The sequence below is a fragment of the Pygoscelis adeliae genome, unplaced genomic scaffold (assembly GCF_000699105.1).
Source record: "Pygoscelis adeliae isolate BGI_AS28 unplaced genomic scaffold, ASM69910v1 Scaffold391, whole genome shotgun sequence".
Lineage (NCBI taxonomy): Eukaryota > Metazoa > Chordata > Aves > Sphenisciformes > Spheniscidae > Pygoscelis > Pygoscelis adeliae.
Genome location: NW_008824108.1, coordinates 11675 through 39385, shown reverse-complemented (window position 1 = coordinate 39385; position 27711 = coordinate 11675). Strand labels below are relative to the sequence as shown.

Genomic DNA, 27711 nt, shown 5'->3' with positions numbered 1-27711 from the left:
AAAAGTAGCTCTGTATTTTTCCCTAATGGAAAAAGGTAAATACAGTTTTTATGCCATCAGATATGGTTGAAACTTTATTTTGTTCCGCTCCACTAGGCAGTGGAGGAGAGAAAGAAACCTGATGAATGAGAAGGGCATGCAGCATGTTTCCGACTACCTAGTGAAAATTGGTTTAGATTCATATGAGTTACAAGAGTTTAAAAGCACACTTTGCAGAGACACATGGGATTTTATAATGTGCTTAAACAAACAACCTGCCTCGGCTGCGTTAGGTGTGCATGTGTGCATGTATGTACCTGCACAGAAACTTAAGTGGAACAGATGGTTGCCGAGTATTCCCATTTAACTTGTGCAGGCACATAAAAAAATTTAATTTCTGTAGATAGCTGGAATAGCATTTGTGGCAGCATCGGTGAATACAGAAATGTTGCTTCATTGTGTATGGCTGGAGTCTTCATTTGGCGAAGGCGAGCTTTTCTTGTTCTGTAAAACAGTGATCCAATGTTTTTAGCATTGTCCTTAATATAATGTTAAAAGTTGCAGAAGAAGTTAGTATAACAAAGGGTGAAAGCTTCCCGTGAAGAGAATGGTTTTTCCACCCGTGCTCTGGATAACTTCACCATGTCCCTGGTGAGTCGCTCTGTAGTACAGGTGTCACTGCTGGTGGTATCAGCACCTACCACACTCACAGCCCCGGACGAGATCATGTTGCCGTCTTAAAGAAATGTATCTCAAAAGCCACAAAGCACAGAATTACTATTTTTTCTACCTACCAGTTAACGTAACACCATTACTAGGGTCACTAACACCTAAATACTATGTTATAAAAATAGAGAATGTTAGGGGAAATACACACTTTGAGTGTGTTACCTTTTTTCCTCCTTTCAGTTGAATGTAGTTTGAATTAAGACTAAAAATAGTGTACATTACTCATCAAATTATACCATCTTAATTAGGAACTATGTTTCATTAGGAAGCTTGTTTATTTCAGAATGGAGGGCCCGGACTTAGACAGAAATGGCATTACTTTGCCATCTGGCATAACCCTGAGGACAGATCCCTTCTGTGACTTTGCTAATGCTTTGTTCACTCTAGTTTTGATTAACTCATTGGACGGAATATCCTCAGGTTGTCTTAGGAGGCTGTTGCACAAACCAAAGATCTGGCTTTGATCTCCCTATAGATCTGGCTATATATCTTCTTGCGAGTCAGTCTAAATTCTTCTCTATTGGGATACAGTTTGAGAGAGGCTCTTCGCTGTGATGTATCGTGGCTGTCTTGCCTGTCATTGAACAGGTCTTTAATTCATACATAATTTTTATCTTCTTTTCACTGTTCTAGTTTTTCTCTCATCTTCTGAATAGCATAATTAGATTTTGGGGTTTATTTCCAGAGACGTGCACTGAGTGATCTTTTGCTTGATTTTCAGTAACTGAGGACAGACACATCTCTCTTGTTCCAGACAGTTATTTAAAAGCACCAGCACTTACTGTTTTTTGTTCTGGTTTGAGTTAAACTCTAGACTTGTCTTTAAATCTAATAGTCTATGGGATGTTGGACCCTCTGGTGGTGTGATATCCTTACCGCATTGCTATGGCTGGACCTTAAGCTGTTGCAAATCCATGATTTTTCTTAAAATTTACCATGCTGGTCCTTCAGTTCTGTTCATAATATTTGCCTAAGGTACAGTTCAGATACTCAACAGTCTTTGCTTAGCCTTTGTTGTGGTTGGGCTTTTTGTATCCTTTCAATTAAGATATTTAGTGTTTAATCACAGTAAGACATTGTTTGGTAATACTATATAATTAAATGGTGATGGTTATTGAAGTGTATAATTAGGACTTCTGACAATTCATTGTGAATCGCTGGTCTACTGTGAAGAAGAACAAAGCCAGAGAAAATGCTGGCTGGGTTATATAAATAAGTGAGAGATGATGGTCAGGCTGAAAATGAGGGTTCTCCCCTCCTTTAATGAAAGGGTTTGTGTACATTATATAGAATAAAGTATTTCTTAGGCTGAAAGCTTTCCAGAGATAATAGTGTTGGCCCTCTGAGGCTCTTTATTATGTCAGATGTGGGATTTGGATTTACGGGAAGCGGCCGTTGCCTCCGACAGACTCAGTCTGGTGGAGAGGAATTTGCCTGGCCTCCCCTGCATGCAGAGCTTCGGGCTGCAACATGTGGATCATCAAGGGTGAGGTTTTTCCAAGGTGTCCCAGAGAAGCAAACCTCCCATTTCCACTGAAGTACCCTGGGCTTTTGGGACAAAACGCACCCCTCCAGCTTCAGGGGATGAGGGACATGGTGAGCCCTGCCAGCCCCAGCCCCAGCATTGCCCCCTCAGTGGTGAGAGTGGCTCTTTAGAGGCAGGATTATGAAGTGTCTTGTAAATGGTGGATTATTCTATTGTCTTAAGCCTTAAGGAACAACTCCTCCCCACTTTTCTTTTTTTAACAGTCTAGGAATATGCTGTTCTCCTAAAATGCAAGCTGAAAGTCTCACATAATTATATAGCTGCAAGAATCATAGAGTCGCAGAATCATAGAATCATAGAATAGTTTGGGTTAGAAGGGACCTCTAAAGGTCATCTAGTCCAACACCCCCTGCAATAAGCAGGGACATCTTCAACTAGATCAAGTTGCTCAGAGCCCCATCCAACCTTGAATGTTTCCAGGGATGGGGCATCCACCACCTCTCTGGGAAACCTGTGCCAGTGCTTCACCACCGCACCACCCTCAGCATAAAAAATGTCTTCCTTACATCTAGTCTAAATCTATCCTCTTTCAGTTTAAAACCATTCCCCCTTGTACTGTCACTACTGGCCCTACTAAAAAGTTTGTCCCCATCTTTCTTATAAACCCCCTTTAAGTACTGATAGGCTGCAATCAGGTCTCCCCGAAGCCTTCTCCTCTCCAGGCTGAACAACCCCAACTCTCTCAGCCTTTCTTCATAGGAGAGGTGTTCCATCCCCCCCGATCATTTTTGTGGCCCTCTTCTGGACCCGCTCCAACAGGTCCATGTCTTTCTTATGCTGAGGGCTCCAGAGCTGGACGCAGTACTCCAGGTGGGGCCTCACCAGAGCAGAGCAGAGGGGCAGAATCCCCTCCCTCGACCTGCTGGCCACGCTTCTTGTGATGCAGCCCCGGATACGGTTGGCCTTCTGGGCTGCAAGCGCACACTGCTGGCTCATGTCCAGCTTTTCATCCACCAGTACCCCCAAGTCCTTCTCAGCAGGACTGCTCTCAATCTCTTCAGCCCCCAGCCTGTATTGATACCAGGGGTTGCCCCGACCCAGGTGCAGGACCTTGCACTTGGAAAGAAAGGGGCGCCAGGGTGAAAAAGAAATCCCACGATGTGAAGCTCAGGATGAGTCACAGGAACTGGCACCACTGGCCCCGGCAGGAGTCACGCAGATCTTTTGAGGCATAAATTCTCAGAACAGGCTTATGAGGTGTGTTTTTCCCTCTCCAGAGATTATTCATACAAGCTGCTAGCTATGTAACAGGGCAATCAGGTTATGCAGGACACTGTAGAAACCTGTGAGGATGGAGTGTTTTGAGGTTGGTCCATTTGTTTATTAATTTATGAAGAAAGAAGCTCTGTGTCTTGCAGTGTTTACCTGAAATATAGAGTGGCTGTTTTAGCCTCTGTCTTGCTGCCATGTTTCATGATTTTTCACCTGGCATAGGAAAACTGGCACAAGTTAAGTGAGTACATACCTACTGTTTAGATTTCAAGTTTCGCTGCTTTAATTGCTTCCTAGTAAATAACCAGAAACCTTTTCAAAACGAGCATAGCTTGCATTTATCCCTATTTGATTACAAAACCAGAAGCAAAACTAGCAAATTCCAGAACAAATGACAGCATGTTTGTGCTAAGTATTTTTTCCAATGGCATTGTAAAAATCTGACAATGAAGTTAAGCAGGCTGTTGCAATCCACCTGCCCACAAGCCAGCACTGCACCACTTGGGCGAGCAGGACTGTTGCTGTTACGGAGACAGGGCTTGCGAAGACTGTGGATGTGGGAGGAAGGCTAGCACTCACATTCCCCCTAGGGCCGAGTGGAAAGGAAATCATGGCAAGAGACTGAGCGAGGGGTGAAGAAGGTGGGGGCAGCGGGCACAATTCGGTAGTATCACCCCTGTTCTATAGTGTGCAATAAAGGGCCTTGGTTTGCCTGGTCAAGAGCTCTTCCCCACAAAGCCCTGGAGATGGATGTGCACACGTGAGGAAGCTGTGGTGTGAGGAACCGCTCAGGTTGAATGAAGGCACCAGCATGGCTTTTCCAAATCAGGCACTTCACAACTGCAACCTAAGGGCTCAGCGCTCCCCTGCAGACTGGTCGTGCAATAACCACGATGTTTGCTTTTTTAGCCACACTTACCCCCAAGAGGGGTTGTCCAGCAGCATTTAGGTTGCAGAGCCAGAGAGGGGCTGCAGCACTGTGCAGCAGTTAGATGGGCAGCTGCTCAGAGAAGCCCCAGTACATGCTATGCTTCCTATGGCTGCAGCCTCATGCTAAATGCCCATCCAATAACTTGGGGTTGGGCATGGACCTTTACACATTAGCTAGGAAAAATGTAGGGCGTCTATTTACACTTAGATCAAGTTATAGCCTTTATAGTGTAAGAATATACTCTAAACTGAAGGAAGGAGATTTATTTCAAAATAATAATTAAAAAAAGCATGAACCAGTCTCAGTTTTTGCCATTTATAACCATTATAAAGAATGATTGCTTTCTGAGGTAGGTTAGTCATATGGAACCATCAAATGAGCAGTTTTGCTGACTGCAATGAAACCATTCATGGAGGATCACAGGAATTGTTTTTGTGAAGCGTAGGTTAATAACCTGTAACACCACACAGAAGAGAAGACAAAAATCTCACTTTGAATTTTGTGGCTGACTGGATCCAGTAATCTCAAAGCTATACAAAGTTTATTGCTGGCAAAGATGCGTCTGCTTTTGATTTGAGTGTGCTAATGTAATATGCTGGGTTTGTGTCAGTACAAAAGCTTCTCTGTAAAAAACATACACACATATATTTTTCCTATATATTTGAACACAACATGTGTGTGTGTATGTGTATGTATATATGTACACACTTACATACCTCAATTTTAAAATCCTCTGTCCTAAGAGATGGACTTACTTTCCTAGTCATGCATATTAGTAAGAACCTACCATTTTACACTTGGGTGCCTGAATTTGAGCACTTACAGCCAGATTCTTCAAGGCATTTAGTTGTTTAAACCTAGAGATGGATTCCTCATGGGATCATCTACTTTTGCTGGTGAGATAGGCACCCACTGGGAGCTTGTTGCAACTCTGCATGGTTAGGTACCTCTCAGTATTTGATTCCTACCTACATGTTGAATCATAGAATGATTCAAGGCAGGGATATCCTTCCCATGGCAGGGGGCTTGGAACTAGATGTACATAGTTTGCTCAGGCCCCTTTAAATATAGCTATTAGATCTACTGCTCATCAGTTTTGAAAACATTAGCTTTGAGAAATTTATCATTTGAAGGCTGCAAACTAGGCTTGCAGTCTTCCTTCCAAAATTCAAGGGATGTTATCTCTTTTCAATGAATCATACTGGGGAAAACCCCTCCTAACTAATGTATGTATTTTCGTTTCCTGCACTACATTTCTTCAATCATCTTATCAGTACATTTTTCGTCAGGGTTATGAAGGGAACCTTGCATCTTTGTCAAAACTGATCTGCTAGCAGAAATATTATGAGGCCACCTATGATCCTGCAGCAAGAGCCAAGAAAAGGACACAGAGGCAAATACTTCTAAAAGAATTATTCAGCAAAAAAATGTGTGTGCATATCATATTCGAGTGTTCAAAGATGTGCTCCGGAAGCATAATATAGTTGAAGAGTCAGGCATTTTGTAAGGTGGTTACCCCACGTCAAAGAGCAAAGATATTTAGTCACCCATTAAAAAACACGGAACAACAACAACAAAAAAAACCAACCAAAAACCCCAGCTCCTCCTCCAGCAAAACCTCTGCTTATCTGGAGCCCAAAAGGAATCTGCAGATGCATACCCCCTGCGTGAGAACAAAGTCTTCAGTCACTGGAATGCAGTGCTATAAAAACAAATACTACAAAGCCTGGTAACAGGGGGATGTCTCACTTGCATATTTTTTTGTGACCATCCTGGTTTGCAGAGAAGGGGGTCCCCAAAGCATGTGAGCCAGCAGGATCTCTTTGTACTAGGTTGCTGTCTGTTTGGCCAGATGTCTTCCCAACAGTGAGACAGAAAAACCAGAGCTCTTATTAAAATAAGTTGGGGAAAGGAATGGAAAAAAGCATGTGTCCAGCAAAACGAGGCACATTCTGTCCCATCTGATATTTATTAAACGTTGATCAAATCAGCAGTGAGAAATGCATATCATGCGGAAGTGACCCTGGCTCCCTGGGTTTGGAAGTTAGTGACCAATGTCTGGGAGCAGACCAACATTGAAAACACGTGTACAGGACACAGAAAGGAGTGTGCTGCACTAGGAGCAACAATAACAAACAGAGAAGAGCTGACTTCAGCAGAGAACCCCCTCTTGCAGGTTTTACATACGTTCTATCAACGGAATGGGTGTGTAGGGTCTTTCCCTGTACATTTACTCTACAGCTTTCTAGATAAGAGGTTACACATCTCCTGGAAGAACACTGCATTTTGTGTAAGCCATGAAAGCAAGCAGTCGAGTGGGTAAAAGTGGGGAAGTTTTGTCAAATTAAAGCCCAGGCAAGGGCTCCTTCAAGCCTTGACTCTCAGCTTTTGTGATAAACCTGTATAATTTTATGCCAACCTGCTGGGTTTTGTGTAATCACAATGAGCATTTGAAATAGTCTCCCATCTGTGTTTGCTTAATGTTTTGGCTATCACGTCTTTTCAGAGCAACACTTCAATAACAGTAAGTGTCCTCACAGTGCGGACTAAATGGGTCTCCCGTATCAGAACAAGCTTATTTGGGCTTGGTCCTTAAACAGGGTAGTGGGGAAGAGCAACAGGGCAAGTTGAAGCCAGGGTCCGTGCTTGGGGAGGTTGCGGAGCCCTGATTACACTGTAATTCATCCCTATACAAAGAGGGTTGCATTCCTGGCTTTTACCTTTGCTCATAGCCTGGATTATTTAACTGCACAAAAAGACACTAGAATGAGTCTTGCAGATCTTTTCTTCAAGGTACCTCTATCTTTAGTAATTTTTATATGGTTAGTAAACTAGAAAGTCAGCAGTTACTAGAAACAGAGTTAAGAGCTATGTATTTGCAATAAAGAGTAAATTTAATAGCTCTGACAGACTTTACTGTGTCCATCTCTAGGCAAAGGAAAACAAAGGATCCTGTTAGAGCTCCGTGGCTTTTTACTCAGCCCTGGACCTGGGGCACGTTAGATGAGGGTAGCGGGGGTTCGATGGCAGTCAGATGCAGTTTTAAGCTGACAGGCAGAAAGCCCCAGCAGGCAATGCAATACACAGTTCCAGCCCAGCTTAGTTAATAGAATCACTGCTGCCTGTATGATCGCTTTAGTACACTGTGTTTATGTTATTGATACCAACAGTGCTGGACTGTTAAAGGATGGAAAGGTCTGGCTTTTGTTGGGGTGCTGTTCTGATGTCAGTTTGAAATATGCTGAAAGTAAAAGTTCTGAAAAGCCAAAGTGCTGTTTTATTGAACCAGCGATAGAGAGGACTGAGAGAAGTGAAACAAGATCCTTATAAAGCACTGGAACATACATGATGCTAGATGCTGAACTGCAATACATCCAGTGACATCAGCAAAGTTTCAGCTCATTAGACTACACAGGAAGCCGGAGCACGGTGACAGAAAGCAGGTCATGTCATAAAATGAGTAATCTTAATATGAGACTGTAATCAAGTGAAACTTCTCTATGTGCAGTTGCTGTCAAAGGTTTTGTTTTTATTTCTGCCTTTCTCTGTGCTTTGTACCTCTGCAGTCTATCAGTCTTCCCAGTTATGGATCTGGTCCTGCTTCCATTAACATTAAAATAGGGAAGATCAAGCTTTCTGTTATCTGTGTATTTAGAAGGTGAATGTGATGTGCTTTGTGCCCCAAGCTTCTCGTGTTTTTTGATATGTGGGATGTTCAAAGACTTACAGGATTGGAATCTGAATTTTAAACCCTTTGGAGGAGGAACCTTGCATTCAGCGCACAGGGGCTCAATGAGCCCATTAGTACCAGCTAACAGCAGCAAAATGGTGCTCCAGACACCACAAGTTCCCACTGTGAAATAATTTCAGTCTCTGAATATCTACTGCAAACCCTTAGAAAACTGCACTTTCCTCTCCAGCTTTTTCAGCAAGCAGAGCTTCCCCACTAGCAAACTCCTTGAGATTGTCAACCAAACAAAGAAAACCAGCCCACACATCAGGATCCATAAGCAAACCTGGCTATTGAATTATGGACCCTTCACCTTTTCTTTTGTGGTGCAGGAATTATCAGCCTCCCGAATCCAAGTCACCAATAAATGGGCTATGCAACTGCCCATCTCTGTGCCAGCTCCCTTCCTTCCCACCTGCAGAGGCAGGAGAGAAGCCTTTCCCCTCTGGAGTTTCTGTTCTTGGGTTTATGCTGACAAGTCTTTGTCTCATTTTCCCCTGATGTTCCCATTCCTGAAAAAAGAACCAGATTCCCAACTGATCTTATGCATAAACCCCAAGGAACTCAAATCTATGACATCGCTTTCATCACATGGCAACAGAATGTGACGTCACAGCTGAAAAGTTTAGAAAAAACATGTGATGACATAATGTGGAAAGTGGGCTGACCTGTGAGAGATGCATTTCTGCCTTAGCCACGGCTAGTATATGTGCAGAGGGAATTGAGAAAAATGCCTTGTCAAATAAACTTTGTATAAATCCTCTTCCTGAGTTGCTCCAGTATGGTAATCCCTCCTTCAAGTACCCTGGGCTTAAGGAAGTCACTGGAAACTGCTGTTCTTTGAGAAAGAAATACAGTTGACTTAACTTGATATGTCAGTCACCCATCCACCGCGAACCCAGGGGAAGCAGCCCATGCTTTTCTCTTAAAAAATGAAAAATAAAAAAATGCTCTGCAGAAGGTCATCAGTTGGGAAAAGTAAAATCAGCTGTGGGTTTGGCCTCAGGGGAAATATAAGCTACTCATAAAAAGCTACAGAGCAAGTTTTGATTAGTTAAGTAATCTGGTACATAGAATTTATTAGAGCTTAAAGCTTTCCTGTGGGATTCCCCTAATAGTACACAAATAGAGTAAAATATCAAAGAAAGAAGTGCATTTTCTGACACACACAGAAAGCTACATTAATCCTGGCCTGCTTAATGCACATCAGAAGGAGGGATAAATCCCGCCCATTCGTTCCAGCACAGTGGTCCAGTTTTCATGTTTTCACATGTTTGTGTTTCTGATGAATTTCTTGGTAACTTAATCAACACTTCCAACACTCTCGAGCTGTTCCTGAGGAGCACGTGGAGAAAAGAGGAATATTGCTTCCCTAACAGACTCAAAGATAGCAAAACATTCTGCAAAAAGCTCAAATATAAAATAGTAAAGGCCTGTTTTCTCTCATCAACTCGAGGCCCTTTTTCTTAAACTTGTCCACAAGGAGAAATTCACCAGCATTTTTCTGTTGGTATAGATGTACCGCTAGCTTTACCAGTATAGCACCCTTTCTTTTCTGTGGAAATAGTATTCTCCAAACCCCCTAAAATAAGAAAAAAAGTCTCTCTCATTATGGAAAGAAAGTGTTCACATGGTAACCATTTGTGGTAATGGTTACAAAGCAGGACCGGTACTCCTACTAGGTTTTCACAATGCTATTTTATTTCTGTATTTTCCTTCTGCCGGAGCATTTACTGTCTCCTATTGCTCCTGTAGGGAGACTGAATGCTAAGAAAGAGCTGCTGCGGTGTGATGCCTGACAAAGGAGATGCTAATAAACATTTGACTTCCAAAGCTCACCAGAGTCTTGTTAGCACAATCGGAAAATAGTCCTGTCTTTCAGGAAAGCCACAGGTTTTCCAGCAAAGCAGAACCTACTTCTCTTCCAGATGCTAAAATCCCAAAGTGATTCTATCACTAAGCTGATGCTTTAACCACCATGGAGGCTATCCTGGCAGAATAGGCAAATAAGCACCCATATATCATCTGCTTACATAAATAATTTGTTCTTTAGAAAATGGAGGAGAGGAAATGGGCAGCTAAAACCAGCAACATGTTCTTTGCCGTTGTTTTAAATTTCTTAAAATCTTCTTTTGCAGGTATTCAGGAGGGGACTCAATGTACCAAATGTAAAAATAACTGGGCACTGAAGTTTTCCATCATCTTATTATATATTTTATGTGCCCTGTTAACAATCACAGTAGCCATTCTGGGATACAAAGGTATGTATGCATCAAGCCCAGCATTTCACTTTCAGCCAAGCATCCAAGCGCATTTCCACATATTAGATAGACAGGCAATTTATCACATTTCACTTTAAATATCAATACCTTGGCAATGTTGGCTTTTTGTACACAAATGACAAGAAACTGCAACCTTAGATTTTCACTTTCAAACAATTATGAAGTTTTGAAACTGTATTAGACATTTGAAAGAAAAGAAAAAAGTTAGAACAAAATGATCATTCTTCAACCACGAAGGAGTACTAACTGGAAGACTCAAAGCTCTGTAACATGTGCTGTACCTTGATTTCACTGAGCTCTTTTACATATATCGCACCTTTTGAGAATAAATGTCCTTCTTAATGGGAGAGCCAGGAATATCTTACTAATATAATATTTATCGCAGGAACAAAATGTAAGATCAATATTACTTTGAAATATGTGGAAGAAAGGTTGAACCAGGATGTGCCAATGTATTGAGTTATCTACAATTATTTTGATGAACAAAGATGTTTAGATGCTTTTGACAGTAATTGCAAAGAGTCTGGTAGCTGGGTAACCCAGTAATGGAGAAAATTTCATTTGTGGAAGTCATTGGTAGGGCACATTGGAAAGCACGACTTAAAATTCCCTTATGTCCTCAGCACTGATTAACTGTAGCCACTTAGGAATTCTTATGAATGTATTGATGTAAATGTCTGCTTGTTGTGCAATCACAGCTGTAAGTTAAATAAATAAGACGTGAGTTTCCGGTAAGAAAAAGAAAGTGAGTAACATCATTGTGAGTATTATAACAGGACATCGCAGCATGTTGCGGAGAAAACCAAGCTAGCTTTAAACTAGCTGCTTGAGATGGCTCTGAGAGTAGCTTCAAAACCCCTCCAAGAAGCTGGGTAAATATTCATGTGATTAGTATGCAGTGCGTCCCGTGCCGCCAACAGCTGCGCTCGTAGCAGAGCTGACATCACCTCTGGTCCTTTGCCAGCAAAAGAAAAGGAAATTGTAGAAATAGAAAGGGATAAATACTTATTTAAGAGGATTTGGTACAGTTTTGAGTGGGAAGAAAATTAAAATTGCTTGGTTTAGATGGAAGATTTAGCCAGGGAGATGAGAGAACGTGAAGGACAGATAGAGACACGTAGGTATTCCTTTTTCATGATAAAGCAGATGGAATTTTCATGATAAAGCAGACAGAATGTGGCAAATTAAAATCAAATGTAAATAAATGCAGTACATATATAATTGGTCAGACATTCTCCTGAAGAATGTGTAACTGGTCTCTGGAAGTCAGATTCTGAGGAAAAAAAACTTTCCAGGATTCAAAAACTTCTTCTTGATCTATAAAGATAGGATCATTTGGTTATATGGACTAGGGGAGGACAAACTTAGGCCTTCTGCAGATATAAATCTGCAGAGATCTGCTTACAGCAGATGAGGATGGGATCCATCCTATAACCCAGCCACTAAACGCCAGGGATTTAATAGAATTTTCCTCAAGAGAGTTTTATACAAGGCTGTCAGTTCTGGGGCTCACCAGAAGACTCAGACCTCACTTGGCACCAGAAACAGCTTATCAAGTTGGAGGGACCATTGCTCTATATCTTGCTTTGGCAAACGTTTGTTTGTGTGTGTGTAGGACGCAACAGCAATAAGGAAACTGTCCAAAAGATCTCTTTGGGAGAGGGAGTTTCTCTTCCTTATTTCAGTTCACAGTTTTCAAGCTTCTTTCTCCATGGGGGCTCTAGCACCATCTTTTCCCCAGGCTTTGCTCTCATCTTGAGTCCCCAACTTTGCTACACTCATTTCTAAACCTCCTTTTTGTACTGAGTAGCCATTGGTACCTGCCTGGGGACTTGTCTTTCTGTCATAGCAGTACCAAGCCACCGCTATCCAGGGCAAGGACAAAAGAATTTCCTCTCCCACAAAAAAATGGGAAAAAGATTATAGGAAGGTGGATAATGCACATCTTGCTCACAGACCTTAAGACATCTTGGTGACCACTGCTCCACCTGAATGCCAAGGGAAAGCGGCATATGCTGGAGAAAAGTCCTGTTTAGTCCAAGGTATCCCTTCTGTAACACCAAGCAGCAAATGGTCATATGTCAGGCATTAATTTCGCCCTTTGTACCTGCAGCTTAAGAGCTTTGTCTCCACAGTGCCTAAGCACTAATTTGCAGGGAACACGAGTTAGACAAAACCCCAGCTGACGGTACATATTCAAAGGAATTATTGCAATACTTCGGATCGTTGGGAAGGAATTAGGCCTTAAAGGAAGAACAAAACTCAAAATAAAATTTTATAGAGCTCTTGAACTCCCCTCTCTGCATCAAGAGTCTGGCTTGTCTTTTTTATTGCAGTATTACACTGAAAGAAGGAATTCTGCTGGCATCAGGGATTCTTTCAGTCTCGTAGCTAAGTTTCCATTAAATTTGCCTCCCACATTTATGTTTATAAAGCCCAAAACTACTTTTAAAACTTTCATTTCCTACATAGTATTTAGATATCCTTTGTGATTTAAAACGTTAAAACTACTAATCAATGGATTCAATATGGCAGGCAAAAAAATAACTCAATGGGAGGCAAAGTCAACATAGAACAAACCTCCAAACTAGTGGTAAAAATTACATAGTAGGTTGGAGAAACCTGAAACCAAAACATGAATTAAACATCAAGGTCATTAAGGAATAACAAGGCGAGTTTACTATTAGTTTGCCTTGAGAAGACAAATTATTGTTAAAAACATTAATAAAGCAATCTGTAATTTTTTACGCATACTTTCTTAAATTAAATGCAAAATACAAAGTTATAATTTTTCTGGCACCGGCCAGTGTTGGATTAGCCTATCAAAGGTGAATGATCTTCCTGTGACTCACTCCAGTGAGGGAAGCTAGCATGCTCTCAGCTTGAATTTCTGGTAGTTCTCATTCTCTGGTCAGTCCTTGTTTTTAAGTTTCTTGACTAATGCCCACCGTGACTTTCATCTACTTTTTTTATCTGTGTCCCAGACAGAGCTTGCATTACCTAGGGCCAACACACCCTGGTGAGATGGCACATTTTGTCCCTGCTTCTGAAATAGTGGCCGAGATGCAGACAGTCCTCACTGTTCCAGTCAGCAACTACTTGAAATTTTGGCGTCTTTTGGAGGGTCTTTACCACATTTTCCACAGTGACCTCATCAGAAAGTGAGATGACAATGTATAGAGGTCTGACCAAGCTGAGAATTAAGGTGAAGCTATCCAATTGCAAGCTTAAGGCATAGACAGACTTTGCATTGTTGAGAGCAGCAGACTGTTGGGAGCAGCAGAGTGGCCTTCATAAGGGATGTTACCACTGGTCTGTCTGGCTTGCCTTTGCCTCTTTCTGGAGAAGATGGGAAGTGGCTGTTCAAGCCCAAGGCACTCCCCAGAGGTTGACTTCCACTCCTAAGAGTGCTCTACATGCTCACCTACCACTGAAGGCTCCATCCAGAGATGGTGGTAGGAGCTACTGCCAGGGAAGGAAAGGCATTCCCAATAATAGGACATCTGTCCGTATGACCCCTTTTGACAGCAAAAGCAACAAAACCTACTTTGGCCACGGTTCTCTGCTAGTTCTCCCCAGAGTTCATCCTTTCCACTTGCAGGGCAGTGGCAAGAAAGTCAATAAGCTACAACTTGCTTGGGGAAGGAGTTTGAGCAGGGGATCAAGTCCCCCAGGCCCACAATTTGTTTGACCATGGAGGCTAAGATCCTGCCCCCACACAAAGCAAATATATGCATTGGTTTGTCTATGGGATGACAAAATTCAGCTTAGCCTGCATCACTAGGAATCCTTCAGTTAACCCTGCAGTTCACGTTTGCAGAGACCTCTAGTGTTGCTGCTTCTGGAGCTGGGTGGTTTGAACTTGGCTCTGGCCTCTCTCCTCTGCACATCACACGACAGGACTGACTTGCCCTCTAAGGGCAAACAGAATTAAAATAAAGGAAATGGTTTGCCTGATAGAGCTAATTCTGCACTTTGCATCATTAATCTGGGTAAGTCATCACCAGTTTAGTGTCAAATAGACAAAAATCAATACCTTGTGTATTTGAAAGCGTCCTTCTCTTTCCAGCCTCTCTAAACCAGCATCTTCCAGCTAAGTGTCGTGTCAGCCCTCCCAACCCAGGGCTGCTGTCTGGCATCCAGTTACACACTAGAATTAAAAGCTATTACCTTCTGTAGGAGACAAGCTGCTGGGGACTGAAAGACCTTTTAACAGTGCTCATTAGTGATCTTTCAGACACAGTCCAGGCACGGTCTTCCGCACATATCACGGCCAATTGTCAATAATACCAGTAAGGCTTCTGATTAAAGTCCTGCTTCAACAAATTTTTGGGGTGTTCCTTACAAAAGATGACCATAGGTACAGACCAGCTTCGGTCTTTTTAGTGTGGGGTGGGTTTTTTTTTTTTACTTTCGGCAATGAAAATACCATACGCTGTTGTATCTTTAATTCCATCCAATCTCATCTAACTGCCAGTACAGGCTACTACATATTGATAGGATTTCTACTATTTTCATTGGCTTTGGACTCTTCAGGGGAATATTTTAACCCAAGTTTCCAGTATTGGATTTCATTCAACCATGAAAACATTCTTGTTGTTATAGGGCAGTATAAAATCTCAGTTTTACAAACTGCAGATCTGAAGTACAAACTAGCATTCATTCGAACAGCAAAATGAAGAAACTACATTTTCCTTTCATTATTGATAATATATATTCATTTGCTGACTCCAAGTGTGTTGCATAACTGGAGAAAACAGGTGAATATTACACTAAATCAGAATTAACAAGACCCGTAGGTGATGTGACATTGGTAGTCAAGGCACAGGTCCAGCAGAAACTGGACTGAAGAGTAGGCCTACTTTTTAAATCCAGATGCTTTCATGAGGTCCTCTCTAAGTGCCCGGAGTGAGCCACGTCCTTCACAGTGACTATCCATAAACAAAGCAGAACACCACAGACTGAACAAGGAGCTGCCTAGAGCTAGCCAGAAGGAAAAGCCAAGTATGGTCCCCTCACTCACTGCATGTGATGCATAGGTTTATACCTGCATCAGTGGAGTGTCAGAAGTAACTGAAGGACCTTTGCTGATCTGGGCTTCAGCCTGGAAGACAGCTGGGCAGGACAAACAGAGAATCAACTCTGGCTTCATTTAGGAAAAATGGCATACAACATTTTGACAAGTAACTTTAATGGGCAGAAGAACCAGTGAAAAATTAGTGCTGTGCTGGGGGGAAAAATGCTTTCTAAAGCAGAAGGTATTGAGCAATGGTCCCCCTGAAAAAGCAAAGCCATTATTGTAGCCTGGATCTGGTGTTTAGCGAGCAATCTGCCATCATCTCAAATACAGAAAGCCACACTCTGACTCTATCTTTGCACACACAGTAGAGTCTCTGTTTTACTGGCTCGTTAGCAGTATAGAAAGGAACAGGCAGGTAATTCACCAAAGGGTGTCTGGTCTCTCTGAAAACCTTTGAGACTTTTTCTCTGTTGTAACTCCATTCACCTCAGTGCAGTTGCACCAGAGATAATCTTGGTGTGCTTTTTCTCGTGTTGGTTTTGGGGAAGCAATAAAAGCCTGCTGTGTAACTGTGGTACCCAGAGTCAGAAAAACAAGGGCAAAAGTTAATAAAGAAGGAGTACTTGGTGGACCACACTTTAAAGGTCTAGGATTCTTGTGGTTGCTCATGAGCAGCAAAAGATCCCCTAAATTTCCACTTCCAGTAAAAAAAACAAATCTTTACATAGCAACAAGTTCTGTTTCCTAGCTGCAGATTATGTCACAGACAGAAAGAGTTAGCAGTACCCCCTGCCCCACACAGGTTTACAGAATGGGCTTCACTATCTCAAGACATGGGAAGCACCTTATTTCTTCTGTTTGGAAGAGGGAGCTGGCACAATAACTCGTGTAGCCTCTCCCACGGTTGGTTCAGATCCATTCTGCTCCCAGTGTAGCAAAAGGGCTAAATAATCTCATGATGAGAAGAAATTTCTGCCCCTGGTTGTGGCTTGAATGCAAAAGCCTACTAGACAAGGTTTGGTGTGGAAGCTGAAGGCTGCCTCTAACCTTGCAAGCATTTCACATTTTTGCCACTGGAAGCCGCCCCGGGCTCTTCTTTTGTTGCTCTGCTTTTTCTGTTTCCATATCAATTTCATCAAATAATCAGATTGTCTCAGTGACAAGAAAATGACTTAGACATTACAAAATAAAGAGCACATCAGCCATAAATCGGCACTTGCTGAATTGCCATCCTTTCAATCTTAATGAGGCAGAATGGTTTCAAGACCATTTTGAGTGATCTGTACCATTATCAAGATGTTTAAAAGTTGATGCCCAAAACATTTAGTAATTGCAGCTTCAAACTTATCTCAGTCCAAAGTTTGCTATCCAGGTGGCAATTTTTAATGATTAAAAGGCACAGGAAAAAAAATGTTCTTTTTAAGGAGAAATGGCTCATAGCAAAATAAAAGAAAGTCTTCTTTCATGCGTCTGAGCCTTTAGCAAACAGTCTGCCTTTGCCACACAGCACTGTGCTTGGAAATACTGTTAAAGGAAAAGGACTTGGTTCATGAGGAAAACCTACAAAGAGGGATTTCCTCATTCAGGAGAGAGATTGCTCGTGAGCAAAAAAATGTTTGCGGACTGTTGGCAGACTGAAGAACTGGTAGAATGCTGGGTCCCACCAGCAGATAGGAGCTCATCCTTCCAACATTTCACAGAGCAACAGCAGAGCGTAGTGGCAAGCAAAGCAATTTTAAGGTGGTTTCTTTTTTTGTTTGATGGTAGTGGTGGTTTTTTGGTTTGCTTTATTGTTTACTAGACTTTTTTCGTAATTTCACATTTCTTCTTTCCGTAACATACTGTTCTCTTTCCCCTAGTTGTAGAAAAAATGGACAATGTGACAGGTGGCCTGGAAACGTCCCACAGAAGATATACAGAAAAGCTCACAGAGGTGGAGAGTGGTCTGAAGAAATTAGGTAAACTACACGCAAGCAAAGCCCCTTTGCATTATGGCTTTGGGTGTTCTCCTGGCAGATAGCGGCAGGAAATTTGCCTGAAAAATCTCTGGCTATGACAAAATACAGCACTTCTATTCCAATTTCTCAAGTACTTGGGAAAGCACTTAAAAATAGTTAAGATCAGCTCTACTTAGGACAGCATTTTAAGCATACTTCAATATTTACAGTTCCCACTGAAGTCATTCTGAAATCATTTATACTAAAATAAACAGACACTTAAAGGTTGTCCTCAGGAGAGAGTCTTCTCTGAGGTAGAGATGTAAAACATAGCAGAAGCTCTTCCACAGCACAAGAGAATCTACATAAAATGAAAATCTGTCACCCAGTCATCTTGATGCTGTTTTAGCAATTAAGATTCAGAACTGAAGGCCATTTTAAGGGGTGCACAAATAATCAGCTGTTCAAAACTCTTATGTCTGAGGCAAGTTGATTACTTCCATAAAATGTTTCTTAATCATCTCAGGGAATACAGGACACAAGGTTGTTATGAGTTCAGGTCTCCGAAGTGCTATCTATCAGAGTTCTCAATTTGCAGGAAGATGGAAAAAGATCATGGATAAGGATTCTACTCACTAAGTGTCTATTTCTACCTTTCTTTCTTGCCTGGAAAGGAAGCAGAGCTGTTTATTATCAATGTATATATACATAGACTTATCGTTTATATAATCAGTTTTTATAAAAATATTAATATGCACATACGTGCATGTGCTTCTTGTTTAGCTTCATAAACCATATATTGAGATGTGTATTTCTAGGAAAAATTACTTGCTTGCAGCTTGATCATAAATTTTTACAACTTCTTCTCCTGAAAAAATAGCTGGATTCTGAAGTATTTGCACACTGCATTTAGTTCAAGGACATGGGGTAATTCAGTGGCATGTACTTTTACCGATACATATACAGAAGTAAATGTTACATCTTAAAGCACATGCAACCTTTTGGGTTATATTTGGGTTATATTATGCTGATTAAATTTTCACAACTTGGAGCACCTTTGATTCATTCACGCCCACATGTTTTACACGCTGCTGGATGGATGGCCAGTGAGATGCTCAGGACCATCAGTTCGCATTTAAGTGGACTTGCCATGGAGGAAGTTAAAAAAGTTATGGGGCGATGTGTGTGGGAGGCATAAAGGTAAGAGAACTGCTGTAGGGCCAGAAGGATAACAGCATGTGGTGAATGAAAGACAGGCCTTCAGGGATTAGCTGTATGTGGACCTGGCAGTTGTCAGAGTTGTGTGAGGAACACAATATAATTTGAGCTATAACTGAGAGGTAAACATAGAGTCAGAGCTGAGAAGATCCTGGACTGAGACAAGTGACAGGGAGAGGAACTGTGGTCAGGAAGATGTCCATCCATGAAAGACTCCGTAAACACTTCAGACTGAAGTCTCAAGCCACCATTTGATGTTCATCATCATGACTCATTCAGACACCCCAGAAGAAAGCTCCATACACGGCTGTATTCACTGTAGTTTATGAAAACCATTCTGCCCTCTCTTGGAGCCATCTGAAATGATGGACTTCAGACTGCATAGTTCATAAATATAGCTACACTTAGATGAGGAAAAAAAATATATGGACTGTGTGTAGGAGAGGGAAGTGATTGAGGTCCAGAAAGGGAATCTTCCCTGAAAGTGAGTGTTGACTGCTTATTTCCTTTGTTTCTATGTCCTGGCTGATGAGCTGTGCAGCCTCAAAAGCTTAATCATACTCAGGCAAGCTCCCAGAAGTATACTGTAGGGCAATGTAAGCAAGAGCAGAGATGTTCCTCTAAGATTAAAGGTTTTGCCTTACTGAAACTCAGAACATGAGGAAACAATAACAGCAAAATAAATGTCATTAAAAGCAATAGTAGTGTGTTAGAGAGAAAAACAGAAATGCATCATATCCTGTCATATCTGGAGTAGCCTGCTGGCAAAGCTTTCGTCTCTAACCCAGATTGTTTTAAAATAGGTATTAGAACTTTTTTAAAACTAAACCCAAGATTTAAAAAAATGAAACTATATGTACTAAATCACAATGGAGGTATTTCACCTGCCAGGAAAAGGAGGAAGAAAATATGAACAGCTAAAATGTACCTCTGAGCTTTCAGCAATAGCCAGTTGTAACTTCAAAACATAAACTTACTGATACCTCTTTAATAGTTTGAATTCTGCTTTCCATTCAGTTTTTATTGAGAATACAAGCACTACCTGACTGTGTATATTCATCAGTTTCTAATGGTAGTTTTTCCTGTATATGACAACAGAAGCACCATTTTGTCCTCCTCAGCAAGACACAAGGTCTTCATCTGTCTGATTTTTTCTCTGTCTAGTGGCAGAACTTTCCTTAGTGCTTTCTCTTTTCTGGAATAGATATCATAGAAGTTCTATTGACAGAACGTTTTGACAACCTGACTGTATTTAAAATAGACTGTGCTTTTTTATACTGTGTTTTAAAAAACTCATCCTAAAGGCTTTCAATTTTTTTCCTGTACAACAGATGACCAAGCTGGACAAAAAGCCATGAATACTAACACTGAACTGTCTAGCTTCAGATCTGACATTCTGGCTCTTCGTCAGCAGCTTCATGACATAGCAGAGAAAACTACCAGAAACAAAGATACACTGGAGAAGCTGCAAGAGTCTGGAAATGTATTAGATGATAGACAGAGCCAAATGAGAAGTGCCTTAGATAGTAACTCTTTCATGATCATCAGTGTCAATAAGACTCTTCAGGCTTATACTGGCTATATCAACAATCTTCAACAAGACACAAGTAATATTCAAACAAACTTGCAAAACCAAGTGCATTCTCATAATGTGGTCATCATGAACCTGAACAACTTAAACCTGACACAAATACAGCAAAGAAATCTTATCAGTGTCCTGCAGAAGTCAATGGAAGATACAAGCTTGGCTATTCTAAGAATCAAGAATGACTTTCAAAATCTGCAGCAGGTTGTCCTTCAAGCCCGGAAGGACACTGACTGGCTTAAGGAGAAAGTACAAAATTTACAGACTTTGGCTGCCAACAACTCAGCATTGGCAAAAGCTAACAATGATACACTTGAAGACATGAACAATCAGCTCAGCTCCTTCAGTGGGCAAATGGAGAATATCACCACAATTGCCCAAGCCAATGAACAAAATCTAAAGGATCTCCAGGAACAGCATAAAGAGTATGAAAACAGAACTTCTGCCAAATTCAACCAGCTAGAAGAGAGGTTCCAGGTCTTTGAAACTGATATAGTCAATATCATTAGCAACATCAGCTACACTGCTCATCATCTACGGACATTGACTAGCAATCTCAATGAGGTCAGGACAACTTGTACAGACACCTTAAGTAAACATTCAGATGAGCTGATTTTTATGAATAGCACACTAGCCAATATTCGCTTAGACTCTGCATCTCTCAAGATGCAACAGGATTTGATGAGGTCAAGGTTAGATGTTGAAGTTGCCAATTTGTCGGTAATCATGGAAGAAATGAAGCTGGTAGATTCCAAACATGGCCAGCTCATCAAGAACTTCACTATCCTACAAGGTATGCAGCTTCTCTAATGATGTCCATAATGGTCTGTGCTGAATTCCTGCTTGCATTACTTCTTTAGTTCTGTGGAATTTAGTTAGTGCATGCTGGTACAGAGTTTTCCATTATCTAATCCTAAACTTTGGAAATGTAAATGTAGCTTGAATATTCCTTACTAACTTTCCTATGCCTTCTCTACATACCTAGAATGGGGATGTTACGAAAGAAGGTTCTGACTTAGCAAAATTTTATTCTGAGTGACTGACTGACTGGATCTGCTTTTGATTTAGTTTCTAAAATAAGCTAGTGAAGGTGTGGAACCTCAAGAAACCTATCCCTGCTAAGGAGGAAATGGCTAAAAAATATATGTTGGACTATTCCCAGAAAGGTCCACCCTTACTGAAAAACAAGTTGCTATTTCACTTTAAGCCAGTTGTTAGTCTGCCAGAAAACATCCTACTTTGCTTAGTTTTTAATCCTGGGATATTTTATTTTCTCCAGAAATAAATAGCATCAAGCTTAGGAGGTTTCTCCCAGCCAAGTATTATCCCAAATGAAAAGAACACTCATATTTCCAACCTGATGTGAACCAGTCAGGCCTAAAACTCTAATCACAAATATAAATCCATTGCTCCAAATAAACTAAGGCTGAATTAGAGCCAAGATTACAACATGTCAGTAACCTTAACCTTTCTCGTTTCAACCAGGCCTAAATGACTCCAGTTTAGGAATTTATCTCTGGAGGAGTTTAAATTATGTAGATTGGTGGGGTGGGGGTGGTATTGGCAAGGCATTTGCTCATCCATGATCAGAATCCAGAATTATTTTGTTGCTTATTGCTGTCACAATATTACCATTTCCTATTGTGGGTATTGTTCTCTTTCCTGTTATAGCCAGCCAGTTAGCAACTAGTACTTCTGATCTTTCACACAGTTGGCCTATTGCTCACTATCCATCGTTTTGTCTCTTTTTGACAACCCATTATTGACAGAGCAGCAAACAGTGTCACTGCAGGAGAAAGAGTCCTGTAGTCTAAGAGCGGAGAGATGGGGCTAGAAGTAAAAGGGAGCGTAGCAGAGTGAGGGAACGGGAGCATGGACACGCAGGACCACGTGCATCAACAGCATGGAGTGTGTCTTGCAGGGACTGGTGCCTCGGCTGGTCACCTGGGGCATGGTGTCACTGTCCAGTTCACAGGACAGGGTGCATCAGATTATTTTCTTCTGTATCCTGTATTTCATGGAGGCTGAGGAAAGAGCAATGGTATATAGTGCCTGAGAAGCAGATGTACTTTTACAAGCAATGCTTGAAGTAGCTGTTAGGCCAGTTTTCACAGTGCTGAATATCCAGTGTTGCTGGTCTGAGATATATTAAGCAAAGACCCCACATGGGCTTTTTGTTTCGCTTTCTGTCTGTATCCCCACTTTGCATGCTTACATTGTTTCAGGCCCTCCTGGTCCAAGGGGACCTAAAGGTGACAGAGGCCCTCAAGGTCCTCTTGGCCCCGCTGGCCTAAAAGGACAAAAAGGAGAGAAAGGAGAGCCCGGACCACCAGGACCTGCAGGTGAAAAGGGCCCACCTGGGCCAACTGGGCCACCAGGAGAAAAAGGAGGGAAAGGTTCAAGAGGATCGCCTGGCTCCAAAGGTCAGAGAGGTTCTCCTGGCAAGACAGGTCTGCCTGGACCAAGCGGAGACCCGGGGCCACCAGGTCCACAAGGCAAAGATGGTCCACCTGGGCCACAAGGCCCACCAGGATTTCAAGGCCTGCAAGGAACTGTGGGAGAGCCAGGGGTACCAGGACCTCGAGGACTACCTGGGCTACCTGGAGTCCCTGGGCTGCCTGGTCCAAAGGGCCCACCTGGCCCACCAGGGCCACCAGGTCCAGGGATGCCAATGGCACTACAAAGTGAACCTACGTCAGTGCCCGAGGCTAATGGTAAGCTGTCAACTCACCGCATGCATCTTTTACTGAGATACAAATATATGTAGCAGAGGGAGTTTACCACTTAGTTACTGGTTCAAATAACCTCTGCTACCTTAGACTAAGTCTCTGGGTTTTATCACAAAGAGCCCTGTTAAGTGAAGCCATACCTGTTGGTCTTCCTTCTGATGACCTGAAACTGATTTAAGATAATGTTTACGGCTAAAGAAAAGGTGGCAGTAGTATGAGTAATAAATAATCCCCTTGACCACACAGTTTAGCCTTGATTTCACGGAGTCAGAATCCTAATAAGTAAATTCCCAAATTGTATGTAAGTACTTTAGGTGGCAGCATGCTGTAGATGAGCATGGGATCCTCCACTTATTATTCGTCCTATGCAGAAAGTTACCACTGACTCGTTGAGTTATCAGTAACTGGCTTAACACAAAATATTCACCTCGCAGGTTGTTCTCCTCATTGGAAGAACTATACAGAAAAGTGCTACTACTTTTCAATTGAAAGAGAAATTTTTGAAGAGGCAAAGTTATTCTGTGAAGAGAAGGCATCACGCTTGGTTATCATAAACAACAAAGAGGAGCAGGTAATTACCTTCTCTTTCTGTTTTTCAAGGAGAGGGTTTGAAGTTATTTAACATGTGGAAGCCACAAGGCAAGTGGGAAACTGAGAGCATTGTGAGGTAGACACAGTGATTCACTCCAGTTAGCATTTTGTCCACTCTCTGCCTGCTCAGCAGCTTCTCCATGTGCAGGAGGGCAGTGTGAGCAGACTTGGTGCTGACCCTGAAGGTGGTGGGCACAGAGCAGCCAGAAAGGCTGGCAAGAATTGTAGGAGTTTTGAACCTTTAAAGATGGAGTCCATTATGCCTTGCATATTATCCAAAATGTATTTTTTGCAGTGGTGAATATAAATTAATTTTAAATTGTCTGATTTAATACATGCAGCCTAAGACTATTGTGACCCAAAAATATTTTTAATCTAACTATAAATCTAGCTATACTTTTACTACTGTTCAACATAATTATTTGGTGGCTACATAGCAGTGGGGACGTCAAGATACAACTGCTTACTCTTTGGGTTTTTTTCAATTTGTATCTATAATATGTTGGCTGTGACTTTATGTCAACGTAATTTTCATGCCTAGCTCTCTACCTCACATGCAAACACTGCCATGGATTCTAGTGTGGGCAAGGGGTCTCAAGGCCAACTCCTGAAACATATCTTCAGCTTAGAAAAATTTCTCTGGCCCTTCCTATTCTGAGAACAAAGATGCTCATGAAACCAGAGTAGCTTATTGGCTCCAAAGACGGTTGTGTTTATTTAGAATTTGTTATGGACTAAGATCTTTCTTCCACAGCAATGGATAAAAAGGCAGATTTTGGGGAAAGGCAGCTTCTGGATTGGACTAACAGATTCAGAGAAGGAAAATGAATGGAGATGGCTGGATGGATCCTTACCAGTTTACACGTACGTAAATAAAAACCAATGGTGTTTATTTTCTGCAGATGTTACCACTCTTGCTGACACTTCTAAAAGCAGCATCTAGAAATTATCCAATGGATCCAGAGGGTTGTAGATGCCAATGAAATAATTCGTTACTGAGGGTGCTGTTGAACTGTTTTTTTCTCTCTCCCTTCTCCATGCACAAGGCTTTCTTTCCTTGCCAGGAAGAAAACTGGATGTTGAATGAATCGCAGAACTACATAGCACAGTGTTTCTTGCCAAAACATTTGCTCCTGACTTTTATTACAAAGCTGAGATGGAAAGCACAGACAGTTTTGCTGTCTTGGTTTGAATTTTCCTTATTTGCATTACAACTGGCTATAAATAGTGCTCATTCTGATAAAAAATGACCAGCCTTTAGATAAAGTCCAAATCCAAGTGGAAAGCATTAAACATAAGGCAAATGTATGAAACGAGGGTGTCTAAGCTTTTGTCAGCTGAGAACTGAATTGGCAGCTCTCCAGGAATCCTAGGGCTACACCTAATTTGTCCTAAATGGAATAGATTGCAACCACCCAAATTTTTAAGGAGTGGACTGAAGAGTTTATAGAGCTGAGCATGCTGTGCTCCAGAAAAACAGGCTACAGTCAGTCAGATGTTACGAAATGATTAGCTGTGATCTCATTGGTGTTCATTTTGATGAGAAACATGGAAAAAGTCAGATGTATTTTGAATGAGCTGTAATATTTTTCCCTTTTTCTCCCTCCCCATTTTCATCTTTCTTTCTCTTTATAGCAGCACTGTGACTGATTCCCACTTAAGCCACTGCTTTCAATAGGTTTCCACTACACCATGAGTTAAGGTGCCCTGTCGTAACCTCAGAGCTCTCAGTTACTCATTTTCAAAGTATTTCATCACTTCTGGAAGGCTGTGTGTCCTCCCAGGTGCCTGGTCAGACGCTCTATGTCAGGCAGGCGTGTTTTTTAGCTGAGCATGGACCGTATCAGCCAGCAATCACAAGTTCCCTTCAACAACCTGTTTCTTCACGAAAATGGAGCTTTTAAGTCCCAAGGTTGGAAGTGTTTCTCACTTGTTAAACAAAAACAGGATGAGGAAACACTTGCTGCAAGCTTTGTACATGCTGTGTTAAGTTTCACCATCAAAGCTAACAATCTCAAAAGATAGGTGTATATATACTTTGTACATTCCTTTTAAGTCCAAAAATTCATTTCCTATCCAAATATGGGTCCATAAAACAGATAAATCTTTGCTGTGCCTCCCGAGAGGGCTGCCTCGGCGCGGTCAGAGGGCTGAGCACATTTGCAGTGAGCGATGGCAGGGTGCTGACATCCTGGGTAGCACTCGTGAGCCTGACAGCTCTTCTCAGTCCCATCTGCCAGCAGGAACGCAGTGGGCAGGCTTTGCAGGATTAGAGCAATGCACATGGAGCATGAAGCACTCCCACTGTATGTGCAAGTACATTAAGAAACTAAAATAAAGTTCATCAGTCTAATTTTAGGTCTCTGAGTTTTGGCAGCCCAAGGCCGAATAGATTCCCTTCTCTGTAATACATCTGTTTTCCATTTTGAGCAAGAGTCATGTATTGTTTGTTTCAACATGTATTTCCCGTTCAGAACAGATCTCATGATGTTTTCGTTAATTTCTTGCGGTGAAAAACTGTCATGTGTACTGCGTTGTGCAATCATATCTCTTGCTTTTTGGTTGAAAGAAACTGGAAAACTGGGCAACCTGATAACTGGAGCCATGGGCACGGGTCAGGGGAAGATTGCGCCGGGTTAATCTATGCTGGGCTCTGGAATGACTTCTACTGTGAAGATGTTAACAATTTCATTTGTGAAAAAGACATGGACAAAGGTAAGCAAGGCACTTGGTTTGATGATTTCACCCTACCCCTAGCAGGCCAAATTCAAGTAAATTTTCCACAGCTAGAGGGGAGAAGATCAAGGCATAAGGCTAGATGCTGTGGCAGTGCCTTGTTGAGGAAGCAAGGCAATCACACATGGAGCACTTGTACTCAGATCTAGCCCAACGTGGGCTTTTCTAATACTCTGCACGATGCAGATGCTGGATTTATTACAATAAATCTTGTTCTCTTGTGCTCTTTCACCACAAGAAATGAGCAGCCTTCAAGCTGGTTGTAGGCATAGCATGCTCTGCATCTTGACCATCTCCTGTAGACTTCAAACGCACCTAAAATCTCAAGCGTGATTTGGCACATGTGCTCCAGACCCTGGCCACACTGGAAGCTGTTTTTATAGGCTCAACGGACATGCAGGGGGGAAAGCTTGCCTTAGGATGGCTCAGGGACCAGCCTTTGAAAACCAAAAGAGCTCTGTTTTGAGAGTTTGTGCAACAGGAGGCACTTGGTGACTGCTAAGGGGGCCTTAAAATTCCCACTGTTGCCAGGAGATGTCCCATAGAGCCTCTTAGCTCAGAGGCTGGGTCTACAGGCCATAAGCAACTCATCTGTTGCAGTTGGAGTGAAGGACTCATAAGCTGCCAATGTGGCCAAGCAGTCACTCAGGTGATTGCCATGGGGCATCTCTTTCTGGTTATACAGGTATTTCTGCAATGGCAGAGGGCAGGTCATAGAATCATAGAATCATAGAATCATTAAGGTTGGAAAAGACCTCTAAGGTCATCGAGTCCAACCGTCAACCCAACACCACCATGCCCACTAAACCACGTCCCTAAGCACCTCATCTACACGTCTTTTAAATACCTCCAGGGATGGTGACTCAACCACTTCCCTGGGCAGCCTGGTCCAATGTTTAACCACTCCTTCAGTAAAGAAATTTTTCCTCACGTCCAATCTAAACCTCCCCTGGCACAACTTGAGGCCATTTCCTCTCGTCCTATCGCCAGTTACTTGGGAGAAGAGACCGACACCCACCTCGCTACAACCTCCTTTCAGGTAGTTGTAGAGAGCGATGAGGTCTCCCCTCAGCCTCCTTTTCTCCAGGCTAAACAACCCCAGCTCCCCCAGCCGCTCCTCATAAGGCTTGTTCTCCAGACCCCTCACCAGCCTCGTTGCCCTTCTCTGGACACGTTCCAACATCTCAACATCCTTCTTGTAGTGAGGGGCCCAAAACTGAACACAGTATTCGAGGGGCGGCCGCACCAGTGCTGAGTACAGGGGCACTATCACTTCCCTGCTCCTGCTGGCCACACTATTTCTGATACAGGCCAGGATGCCGTTGGCCTTCTTGGCCGCCTGGGCACACTGTCGGCTCATGTTCAGCCGGCTGTCGACCAACACCCCCAGGTCCTTTTCTGACAGGCGAATAGAATAGAATAGAATAGAATAGAATAGAATAGAATAGAATAGAATAGAATAGAATATTTCAGTTGCAAAGGACCT

At 42.1% G+C, this 27711-nt stretch overlaps 1 protein-coding gene across 1 annotated transcript in view; it reads left to right on the top strand.

Annotated features, from left to right (window-relative positions):
- COLEC12 (collectin sub-family member 12) overlaps nt 1-27711 on the top strand; it is a 91261-nt gene that overhangs the window by 61560 nt on the left and 1990 nt on the right. The window contains exons 3-9 of the mRNA XM_009334190.1: nt 10266-10388; nt 17289-17387; nt 19916-20962; nt 22395-22883; nt 23333-23469; nt 24244-24353; nt 26059-26204. Of these exons, the coding sequence (XP_009332465.1) occupies nt 10266-10388; nt 17289-17387; nt 19916-20962; nt 22395-22883; nt 23333-23469; nt 24244-24353; nt 26059-26204 (2151 nt within the window). The remainder of the gene's footprint in view (nt 1-10265; nt 10389-17288; nt 17388-19915; nt 20963-22394; nt 22884-23332; nt 23470-24243; nt 24354-26058; nt 26205-27711) is intronic.